The sequence below is a fragment of the Dipodomys merriami genome, unplaced genomic scaffold, assembly GCF_024711535.1.
Source record: "Dipodomys merriami isolate MVZ:Mamm:240054 unplaced genomic scaffold, mDipMer1.0.p SCAF_4, whole genome shotgun sequence".
NCBI lineage: Eukaryota > Metazoa > Chordata > Mammalia > Rodentia > Heteromyidae > Dipodomys > Dipodomys merriami.
Window position 1 is genome coordinate 39,037,650 of NW_027205603.1, and position 11,704 is coordinate 39,049,353.

Consider the following 11,704-nt stretch of genomic DNA (forward strand, 5'->3'; position numbering starts at 1 on the left):
CTTCTGGCTTTTTATGTTTATATGGTACTGAGGAGTTAATCACAAGGACTTCATGCATGCTAGGCAAGCAGTCTACCACCAAGCCACATTCCCACCTCTATTCTACTTTTAAATTAAACTTCAAAAAATTTTTGGACATAACTGTATGTTCTTCATGTGCAGTTGTAAAAAAACCCCCAGAGAAATTATACCCCTTGTTAATCAAGTTTCTTGACTAGTTTCCTAAGTTTACAGTGTAATATTCTGCAAAACTAATAAAATATATCACATCATATTGGCATTGATAAAGTGAAGGTGTGAACATTTTACAACAGGGTTTCTTTGTATTCTCACTTGTATTTGGTAGTGTTAACATTTCATACCACTATACCCTACATCTCTTTCTATTAAGTGTTACTGAAATGATTTTGAGTATTCGTTCATGCAACTCATGTATTTTTTTGTGTGTAATGTCTTTTTAGATTTTGTCCATGTTTTTTAATTGGACATTTTTGAAATATCTATGTATTCTACCTGTGAGTACTTGGCATGATGGTGCATGCCAGTAATTCTGACTACTCAGCAGGCTGAGATCTGAGGATTGCAGTTTGAAGCTAGCTCATGTAGAAAAGTTCATAAGACTTTTTAATTCCATTTAACTGGCAAAAAAAACCAGAAGTGGTAGGGTGCCAGAGTTGAGTGGAAAAACTAAGTGCAAATTCAAGGCCTTGAGCTCAAGCTTTAGTACTGGCATACACAAAACAGTCTTAACTCTAGGTGTAATGGGATACACCTGTAATCTCAGCTAATTGGGAGGATAAAGCAAGAGTATCACTTAACTGAGGAGTTCAAGACCAGTATGGGCATCATAGCAAGATCCTGTCTCAAAAAGAAATAGGATCTAGTCAGTTTAAGGCTCTCAGTTGGATACACACACACACACACACACACACACACTCTCTCTCTCTCTCTCTCTCTCTCTCTCTCTGAAACAGTCTTGCTGGGATAATTAATTTGTACAATGTAAACACTTATAATGAAGTTAAAGCCTAATCACTGAGGTCCCTAGTAGACAAACATTAAATGTTTAATTATTTTTCAAATACATTTCAAGTTTAATGGCAACTTACTCTATCCTTGGGGCTTGAATCCAAGTCCTGGGCATGTACCTGAGCTTTTTTGCTCAAGGCTGGTACTCTACCACTTTGAGCCACAGCTCCACTTCTGGCTTTTTGGTGCTTAATTGGAGATAGGAATCTCATTTAAAAAAGAGAGAGAGAGAGAGAGAGAGAGAGAGAGAGCACAAGAGAGATAAAGAGTCATATAGATTTTCCTGCCCAGGCTGGCTTCAAATTGCAGTCTCAGCCTCCTCAGTAGCTAGGATTATATGTGAGAGCCACCAGTGCCCAACTTCTATGTTAATAACTTCTACTTGTATTTAATTCTTATGTAGAATGCTGTACGCATATCAAACTCATTTTTTTCTGGTGGTGTAGGGCTTCGTACAGGCTATCATTGAACTACTTACCCAGTTCAATAAAATTTATTGGGCTCATTGTGCATAAAAGTATTGTAAGTAACATTTTCCTGTGTAAGAATACTTGTAACTAATGAAGAAGTTGAACATGTAGTTAGTTATTCCTTGTCCCTCAGTATCCTAGGAGGGTTGATTCTAGGATCCTTGCCTATACCAGAGTCTACCAGTACTCAACTCTTTATGTAAAATGGTTTAGTATTTGCATATAACTCCCACAGACCCCAGCCTATACATTAAATCTCTGGATTACTTAACAATACTTAACATAGTATCATATTTAGGTAATAATGGTAAGAAAACAAAGTCTATGCATGTGCAATGCATATAATTAAAAATTTTTCCCCCATCTCTGGTTGATTGAATTTCATGGGTGTAGAACCTGTGGACATAGAAGGTTAATTATATTGGGGAAAACTAGTAAAGATAGATAGATCATAGATAACTAAACAGCTAGCTATCTAGCTAGCTGTTCAGCTCTCCAGCTGAATTTTTCAAACAGGCAGAATAGAATGAACTACTTTAAAGGGCTGTCAGAGAAGACCCCAGTCTACTAGAAAAGATGTGGAGTACCAAGACTGTAAGGAAGTGACTGGGGAAGCAGGCAGACTGGCTTGGCATAGCTCTTAATTGGTAACATATCAGGAAACTCCCTGAATAAGAACAGTTTGCTACCACAGCACATAAAACAGCAGGTGTTACTCATTCCCATTGTTACTATAACTTACTGGAACATCAATCAAATAGTACCTTCAAAGGTGAAATGTTATGCCACTTTTATGAAGATCTAATTTTTAAAACAAAACCACAGAAAGCTTGTGTTGGATTGAGTCCAGGAACAACTCATGTGAGTCCCACTGGGCTTTTGGTGCAACATCACAGCACTTCTGCCTGTGCCACTGCTGTCCTGTCCTGGATTCCCCGCAAGGTCTGTGCACATTTCCCTAGGCTGCTCATTCTTACCAAGCCACTTGCTCCATTTTGAAAACCCAGCCTTGTGTTACAAGGAACTAAACTGACAGCTTGTTTTCCTTTCTGAATTCTAACAATTCTTCATTGCTCTTTAAACCAAAAAGGTGAAGGAGGGCTAGTAAAAGTCATTTTGGAACTAACCGCATTCCTTAAATACTGAGGTAAGTTAAAACTCACTCTGAGGAAATAGAAAGGACCCCAGAGATGTAATACTTGATTTAGAACTTTCTTTGACATGGTACTGGAGCTAAAAAGCCCTCTGTATTTATGTCAATTGTATTCCAAAAGTGGCTTCCTTTGATAGTGATATTAAAAATAAATAAGAAAGATTATTCTAGTGCAGGGATATTCTATATAGAAGCTTGTGGGCTACTGCCTTACGGCATTTTGGAGCCAAAATCAAACAAAACTTGTGGAAATCTCAGTAGCAAAAAGTGGTATGGTACACCTGGCGGACAAATGATTTTTAAATAGAGTATGTATTAGGAAAAATTTGCTGTTTTCTGCAACTTCATATGTAAGATTTATCTCTTTTCCATACTTTATGGCAAAATTAATTTTCTAAAGGACTCAGAGCTATTCATATTTTATAATATTTATAAGGAATAATTTTCTCCAGGGCTAGATTGTTGTTTAATTGAAGATATGTATATGTATACAAGTATATATGTGTGAATGAGTGTGTCGAAGTTGTGTTATAGCTTTAACTGGCAGTGTTGTACCTCTTGGGGTAGCTGTGCATACAATTGATACCATCTTGAATTTGGTGAAATTTGGGATTTGGAAAAGATTCCTAACACCATGGAATAATTGGTAAGGCTTAATAATAAAATAATGATTGTGAACTTCAAAAAAAAAAAAGTGGTATGGTGAAAAAGATTCAAGAAACTCAAGCTGGGTACTGGTGGCTCATGCCTGTAATCCTAGCTGAGATCTGAGGATCGCGTTTTAAAGCCAGCCTGGGCAAGAAAGTTGTGAGACTCTTATCTCCAATTAACCACCAGAAAATCCAAAGTGGAGCTGTGGCTCAAAGTGGTAGAGTACTAGTCTTGAACAAAAAATAGTTCCAGGGACAGCTCCCAGGCCCAGAGTTCAAGCCCTATGACCGACAAAAAAAGAAAAGAAGACACTTAAACTGTTTGTCTCTATCTTATTCATTTTGGTATGTCTCTGTTTTTTATTTCTTTAAAATTTCAGAAATTGAAAAAAGGAAAAATTCATCTGTAGGAGTTATGGGAAGATATAGAAACCTAACACTGCTTTTGGGCTGGAGGTATGGCTCAAGTGGTAGAGTGCCAGTTGGGAGCAAAAAAGTTGAGCAAGAGGCCCTGAGTTCAAACACGTGTGTGTGCTTGCCTGCGTGCGTGTGCACACACACATCAATTTTTTTCTTGAAATTTATCTTGGGTAGGAGCTATTATAAAGAACGTTCAGTTATGCCTTGCAATTAATATCTTAATCATCCTCTGTCATAGTATCTTGTTTTATTCTGGATCTTGTGGAATAAATCTTGAAACTTGAAGATTGAGTCACTTGAATAATAATATCTTAAGCAAACTTGTGTGGATTAATACTTTTGGATCTTAAAATTTCTAGAAGAATATTAATGTCCAAGTGACCATTAATTGTTGTTGTTTTAAAATAATTTTTAACTAAAGATTCTGATATCCCAAATTAATGTCCTATGTAGAAGGTATGTGAAGCCTCTGAAAAACTGTAATAATATAAAAAAACCGTCATCCCTGTCTTCATTCTCAGATACAGAAGTGAATATATTTGTCCTATTAAGTAGGATTTGATAAAGCAAAGTTCTGCTTTCAAGGAAACAGGAGCAGTAGGATATGTGTTTTGTACACAGTTTCTGTCGTCTTTCCTTCTCTCAGTTGTCTCCACATTTCTCTTGTGTGTACCTGATGCATAGTATCCCAAAGAAGCTGTGCTTTTCAACCCCCTTCTTTTAATCACTCTCAGTTACTACCACTCTCCCTTCTTTCTCCACTACTCCCATGCTACATTTCCTTGAGATCTCTGTATTTTGCCCAGATAATGATTTGTCAGGCTAAGATTCTTTTATTCTCACTGTCTTACCAATGCTTTCCCTAGTTCCTTCAATAGTAATTTTTAAAGGTCATTGTTTTATTAAAACCAATACCAAGAATGTATTTGAAGAATTATGCTAAATAAGAATTTTTATAATACTGATAATAAACATACTTACCTTATGAGGGGGGTGGTACCACCACCACTTTTGCAAGGAACACCTACAGGGAACCACAGTAATTACTTTCAGAATTTTAATGTCTTTCTAAAATTGTTTTCCTGTTTTTATAGATTGATTAAATTGCATGCATCTAAACCAATGAATTCTGTAGCATTACCTTTCAAATAGCATGTTGATACATTTGATTTGAGCATTGATACTGTTCCTTACTGAAGTTTACTTGTGTTCATTCTACATGTGTCTTTTATAGAAATTTCATCATCTATCCTCCCCACCCCACCCTCGTCAGTCTAAGAAAGGAAACAGTAATTGAAGCTCTGCAATCCAAACATTACCCTATCCCACAAATATTCCAAGTTAAATAAACAAAGTTGATATTATGCTAGTGCAAGGAAAAATAAATTTTCTTCTTCAAATCCTTTTCATTATGCATTAAAAAAAACTTGCAAACATTGTAATTTAACTAGCAGGGAATAAATAAAATTAAATTTAGAAAACAAAAACAAGCACCTAAACTCAGTTCCTAGTTTCAAAAGCTAAGTGTCCAATGATTCCCCATTAAAAGTACAAGCCTGGTGCTGTACATCTGTAATACTAGCTACTCTGGAGGCTGAGATCTCAAGACTGAGGTTCAAAGACAGCCAGGGCAGATCTGTACAACTTGGGTTGGGGCGGGGGGAGACTGAAGGGGGAGGGATAGTAGGAGAAAAATGAGGGAAGGGGTAACAAGTTTGACAAGTTACCTTATGTAACTATAACCCCTCTGTATATCACCTTGACAATAAAAAAGAGAGAGGGGGGGAAAAAAAGACAGCCAGGGCAGAAAAGTTTGTAAAGAGTCTTACCACCAATTTAACAAAAATGTATGGGTGCCAGCTATGAGTGAAAAAGCTTAGCAAAAGTTCAAGCCTCAGTACCTGCACAAAATAACAACAGAAGAACAGTGTACCACATCCCATGAAAAGAAAATTAAATAGAATGTGATACTGTTAGGTGTTCTAAAAGCTGGGACACATTGGTAATAGAGAAGCCCAAAATAGTGGTGGCTTAAGAAAGTTGAAGTTTATCTTTTCTAAGAAAGCTTATCTGGAGCTGATTGTACTCTACTGTGTTATCTGGGATCTAGCCTGGCTGTAGGTTATCATCAAGGATTTCTGGAGTTTCCTCTGGCACTCTAAAGTACTATCTATCTACTCTAAAGTAGATAGATCCTAGCCTGAAGGGAAGGCTGAGCTGGAAGGAATTTCTTCTCTTGGGTACCTCCCTTTAAATGGCCCTCTAGCATAGCCTAGTTTAGTCACGTGGCTAACCACATAACAAGAGGCTGGGAAATGTAATCCTTTAGCTGGGCACAGTGCTGCCCTGAAATAAATGTTTTCTTCTTTGTTTCTACTCTGTTGCTTTTTGGGTTGTAGTAACTTTTACTGAGCAGAAAGGGAAGGAGCACGCTTTTTGGAGTAAGCAACTTGGGATCTCTGTTCCAACACTGCACTATGTACTGGAGCTGGCTAGTATCATCCATATCCCACCTGAGCATTACTCAACTTTTACAACTGGTGTTTTTACTGTGACCATTGATGGAGCTGATCACAGAGATTATTCCCTTGGGATTCAGTTGTGATTCTTGAAATGGAATGAAGTTTCAGAGGGGTATAGTGAAGACAATTAGCTTTTCAAAGGAATTTGTGACTTCAAAAACAGTTGGACATAATTTTCTGAAGTTGATTTAGAATAAGGAACAAATTGTTTTACTTGTTTTTTAATTGTTATATGTACAGAGGGCCTACAGTTACATAAGTTAGGTAATGAGTACATTTTCTCTTTGGACAGTGTCACCTCTTCCTTCACTCTCCCTGTTTTCCATCCTCTCCTTGCCCATAAGTTGTATAGTTCATTTTCAACAGTGTCTACTGAATACCACTGCTGTGTTTGCTCATCTTTTGTCCTTCCAATTCTGTGTTCCCCTAATCCCTCAAAGATAGATAAATGAAAAAACAAGACAAAAGAAAAACTCTGTTTCTATTTCCTGGAATTCATTTTGATAAATGTTATTTTATATACCCAGAGGCTTTGTACCTTTGTGTTTCTCCCCAAAGATTATCTCCTAAGATTCTTTTCCTGTCTTTAAACCTCCAAGTCAAAGCACTCTATCCCATTCCTTTGTAGTCTTGAATATGCCAGAGAGGGCCTTCCTAGTCACCATTCCCAATGTAAAGAAATGTAAAGTAATGATAATATAAAGTCTGAACCAGATAGATTTCTTCATTATGATATATTTTTAGATTTTAGTGTGAATTAGGACTTCGTATCTTTTGTAGAAAGATAGAAATGTTGATAGCCTTAAAAAAGTCATAAATCTTAACTCCATATTGGCTGATGTACAAGTAGTTTGTGATTTTGACCGTGTCTAGAGCTGCAAATGTAAGTGTAATTTCCTGTGCTTATATGAAGAATTATTTGGATACTATTGAGTTCTCGATGACCATTACACCAAAATAATAGAATTCAGGCATTTCCTGAATCTATCGCTGTCATAGATGGGAATAAGGGAAAAATAAAACTTGGACTGGTTTAGAAAAGGAAGTAATTGAAGACAAAATGGCTGATGGGAAAAATTAATTGTATAAAATTGAAGGAAATAGATAAGTATATGCCTAGACAATTGAAATCTAAATTTTATTAACACTCAAAGGAAAATGAGACCAGCTCTAGGCCTACTACGTGGTTTCAATTGTGATTTCATCTTGACTGGCACTATATTTAGCTCACATTATTACTGTGTGCCTAGCAGTTTTATGTAGTCTTATCATACAGAAGAAACACTGACATTGAAATGCAGAAGCCAAAATCCTGGGGAAGGGCTAAGGAATTCCTGGTTGAATTTTATTAGTTTAGTTTATAATTAAGTTATCATTCTGAAGAATATTGAAATTTTTCTTAGTTCAGGCAAAAATAGTATGTGAGTTAACAAATATTTCCTTGGAATTTTTGATGTCTCTAACAGTGTTGATTTGTGCATATTCTGTACAGACTAAGAAGAATGATGACAGTAAGCATCCTATACTTTCTGAGTAGTTTTATAAAGTTTTAAATGCCTTGCTCTTTCCTTTTTCTTTTCTTTATTTTTTTTGGTTTTTTAATAATAGGAGAGGATTTCCGAAAGCTCAGCCTGGGCAGTGATTTGTGAGTGTCATACCTCACTACTCTGTTAATTGGTAGTGGTGATTTTTCGTATGCCTTTATAAAGCCACCTTCCATCTTCCTTGCAGGACAGAAATCACGTCAAAACCACCCCATCAGGACTGCCTTCCTTACCTTGAGAAGTCCCCAAGCAGGCAGATTTCTTTACCAAACTTGTCTCAAGAAGATCCTCCACTGAAGACTGCAGCACTGGCCAATGAGGAAGCACTGCAGAAGATCTCTGCACTTGAAAATGAGCTTGCTGCTCTCCGAGCTCAGATTGCCAAAATTGTGACCCTGCAAGAGCAGCAAAATCTCGTTACAGGTCTGTAGGCCCTGGATTTGTTCTATCTGGAAACTAGGAAATGCTGCTTGATTCATTGGTGACAGTTCTTGAGGTTATTTCAAAATAGTCCTTGGCCTCATCTAGCGTAGAACCCCATCAAGTTTAGATTGTTTCTATGTTTTGAACAGTCTTGATGCTATTAGAGAGGATGCATAGGAAACCTACTTGAAAAACATTGAAATTTAAGCACTTGAACTGCTACTGTTGTGAGCGCTTTTCTAATGGGAATTAGTTGTCTAATATATCCACACTACCACTACCAGACGTAAGATCATCCTGTGAAAGGAATCCAGTGAAAGGAGCCAAGTCTGGGTTTGGGATTACTGCAGTTTACTACCTGCATGTCCTGAGGAGGCATTTGACTTTACCTCCCTGTCCTCTAAAATGGGCGCAAAAGTACCCTTGTCATCAAGTGCCTGTGCAAGTGGAAAATGTACAGAATGCCTTTAGCACCCAGAAGTTGCTGAATGGTTGGTTGTTCCCCTTCCTCACATGCAGAATGCAAACTGAATTCAGATCTTGTGGCTTAGTGTTATTGCTTTAATTAGTGTGACATCGTTTCTTCTATAGAGAAGAAAACAGCCTTGAAATCCTAGCCTGCTATCCTGTTTTGTTCGCAAGTCCTGGCTAGACTTCTGTATTAACCAGCTCTGTTAAAAGACTATGGTGATTAATTACCCTGCTTCTGAGTCACTTTGCTTGTTGCCATCTCCTGAAATCTCATGCAACCTGTAAGATGCTCTGGGGAGCGGAGGGAGGAATGTTCCCTTCATTGAGCTTGGCACAACCATGTAGCTTTTCGAAAGCCTGAAGTCTTCTACCTCTCCTATCTCTTTCTTCTGTTAACTTTAAATTTCTGTTTTCTTCTGCTTTACATTTCTTCTTCTAGCATGCTAGAAAAGTATAGTTTGGGAATTTGTGTTTAGACATTGTATTGAGTCTGAGTTTTTGAGTATAACTCTTGCATTAGTACAATTTCCTCTCTGCCCTCATTAATGCAGTTCAGCCACTAGACAGCTCTCTAACTTGTGACTATGCAGAGAAAAGAATTTTAGGTTATTTTATAACTTCTTTAACTCATTTATTTGAAAATTAAACCTGACAATTTTTTTCTTCCACAAGTTTATTCATAGTTTTCCATGTTTTCCATGAACATTCCAATCAGTGAACGCTCATAATACTTAATAAATCTTATATGAAAGAAAATATACTTTATACAAAGAAAGTTTTTAAAAACAGCACTAAATTATCAAGTTACATATTGGAGATGTTTATGTGATGCAGTCTGCTTTGTATTACTGCTCAGAGTGATTACCCAATGTGCCGGAATCAGACGTGAGCATTTGACTTGTAAAGTTAAATGGAACTTTTTCACCTGGTGAGTTTAGAGTCAGTAGTACAGTAGCTCAGAGTCAGACATGAACTGCTTTCTCCTTATATAACTGAGCTTTTTTTTAAGACTACATTTAAGAATACAGAATCCTCGAATATAATTTTATTGCCAGCAAGATTAAGTTTATTTCTTCTCATTTCTTTTGTAGGTGACTTAGATTCTACCACAGCCCCTCCTCCTCCTCTTCCGCCTCCACCCCCACCCCCACCTCCACCCCCACCCCCACCTCCACCTCCCCCTCTACCAGGACTTCACCAAAGTATGTCTGCTATTGACTTGATTAAATCACGAAGAGAGCAGAAAGCCAGTGCTGGAAAGACTTTGACTAGCAGCCCAAAGAATCCTGACAAGCCAAATATGCTAGAAATCCTTAAAGATATGAACAGTGTGAAACTTCGGTCAGTCAAGAGGTGAGCATAATACATACCTTCTTTTTCAGTTTCCCAATAGTTGATGTCTTGCGAAACCAAGTTGCTTGGCTCCTACATATTGTAGTTAGGATATTATCAAAATAAACCAATATTCCAGGTGCTGCTTTAGCTTTCCGATTTTATATCACCCTTTCCTATGAAGCTTTGATTGCATTTTCTTTCAGTAAAAAAGTGTATTGAACTCACATGGGTAGCCCCAGGCACACATGAGAGCTAGGTCTGTGGAAAGCACAGGCTATGCTCTAGAATTACATTATCTGGGTCTTCTTATTTATTTTTTTGCGGGGGGCAGGTAGGGGGGCAGTACACTAGGATTTGAACTCAGGAGTAGGCACTGGACCACATGAGCCAAACATACCTGTTGCACTCTAGTGTGACTTTATTGAGTCTTAAGTTTCACTTTCTATTTGACTACAAGCAATGTGTGTCAGTGTTGCTACAGAGTAGCCAGGACACTGGAGAAGCACTATTGGCCCAGAGTACTTTTTTTTTGGGGGGGGGTCCGGTCGTGGGGCCTGAACTCTGGGCCTGGGCACTATCCCTCAGCTCTTCAGCTCAAGGCTAGTGCTCTACCACTTGAGCCACAGTGCCACCTCCGGCTTTTTTCTTTTTGCTTATGTGGTGCTGAGGAATCGAACCCAGGCCCTCATGCATGCAAGGCAAGCTCTCTTCCACTGAACCACCTTCCCAGCCCCTCAGAGTACATCTTGGAAGCACTCAGAGTACTGCCTGCCAGCTTGGTTTTTGTCCATTTCTCAAAGGTCGGAGCAAGATGTAAAGCCCAAGCCAGTGGATGCCATGGACCCTGCCACTCTTATAGCAGAGGCTCTGAAAAAGAAATTTGCTTATCGGTATCGGAACAATAGTCCAGGTGAAACTGAAAAAGGAGTTGCAAAGTCTGAATCAGAGGCTACCTCAGAGACAGCTTTGGTGAGTATTGGTCCACTCTGTCCTGTTAAGCGGTACTTCACCCTGGGATAGAGCCCCAGTCCTGGCAAGTCATAGAGTTGTATATCTTCTGCAAGATTCATTGAGATGTGCCAAAAAGGGTTTAGTTCCCACTCACAAGTAGATTGCAGCTAGCTGGGAAAAGATGACATCTGTATTTAGCTCTTATGCTTTTATATTTCTCACTATAATGGTAGTTAATAGTTGTTCATTTAAAGTTTATAACTTATAGAAGAACATGAAGAAAACAAAAAGCGAAGTTCACATCTCACCACTTCCCCAATCTCTGTTAAATTTTCTATGTACAGTTATTTGTAGTTAAGCATTATAAAGTGAAATTGAATATAATAAAGTTTTACCAGGGGGCAATGTATATGTTGTGACATAGAAATTCAAGCAAGATCATCTTCTCATAGTGCACCCTGTGAAAGCCTTCTGAAGAGGGTGTACTTGTTTGGGTCCTGAAGATGGCTCCCATGTCATAGGTAGAGATGGAGCAGATTTCATAGGCTCCTATATTTTTATATTCCCTTTATGTTACTGGAACTCGGACATGTGCTTATCTGGTCCAGAGACAGATATCAAGTTCAAATGTCCTGGATACCCTTTAGACATTGCAAGGGGAGTCCTGCGTTTCCTCCTCCATTCAGAATTAGAACAGGATGAAGCAGGAGTATTGGGAAGATGATTGAGCTATCTT

General features: G+C 38.1%; 1 protein-coding gene across 4 annotated transcripts in view; it reads left to right on the plus strand.

Moving 5' to 3' along the window:
• The window catches only part of Mtfr1 (mitochondrial fission regulator 1), a 46,808-nt gene that overhangs the window by 29,049 nt on the left and 6,055 nt on the right, over window positions 1-11,704 (plus strand). For all 4 annotated transcript variants that reach the window (XM_069990818.1, XM_069990817.1, XM_069990819.1 and 1 more), the window contains 3 exons: window positions 7,976-8,211; window positions 9,774-10,035; window positions 10,818-10,986. In XM_069990818.1, the coding sequence (XP_069846919.1) occupies window positions 7,976-8,211; window positions 9,774-10,035; window positions 10,818-10,986 (667 nt within the window). The remainder of the gene's footprint in view (window positions 1-7,975; window positions 8,212-9,773; window positions 10,036-10,817; window positions 10,987-11,704) is intronic.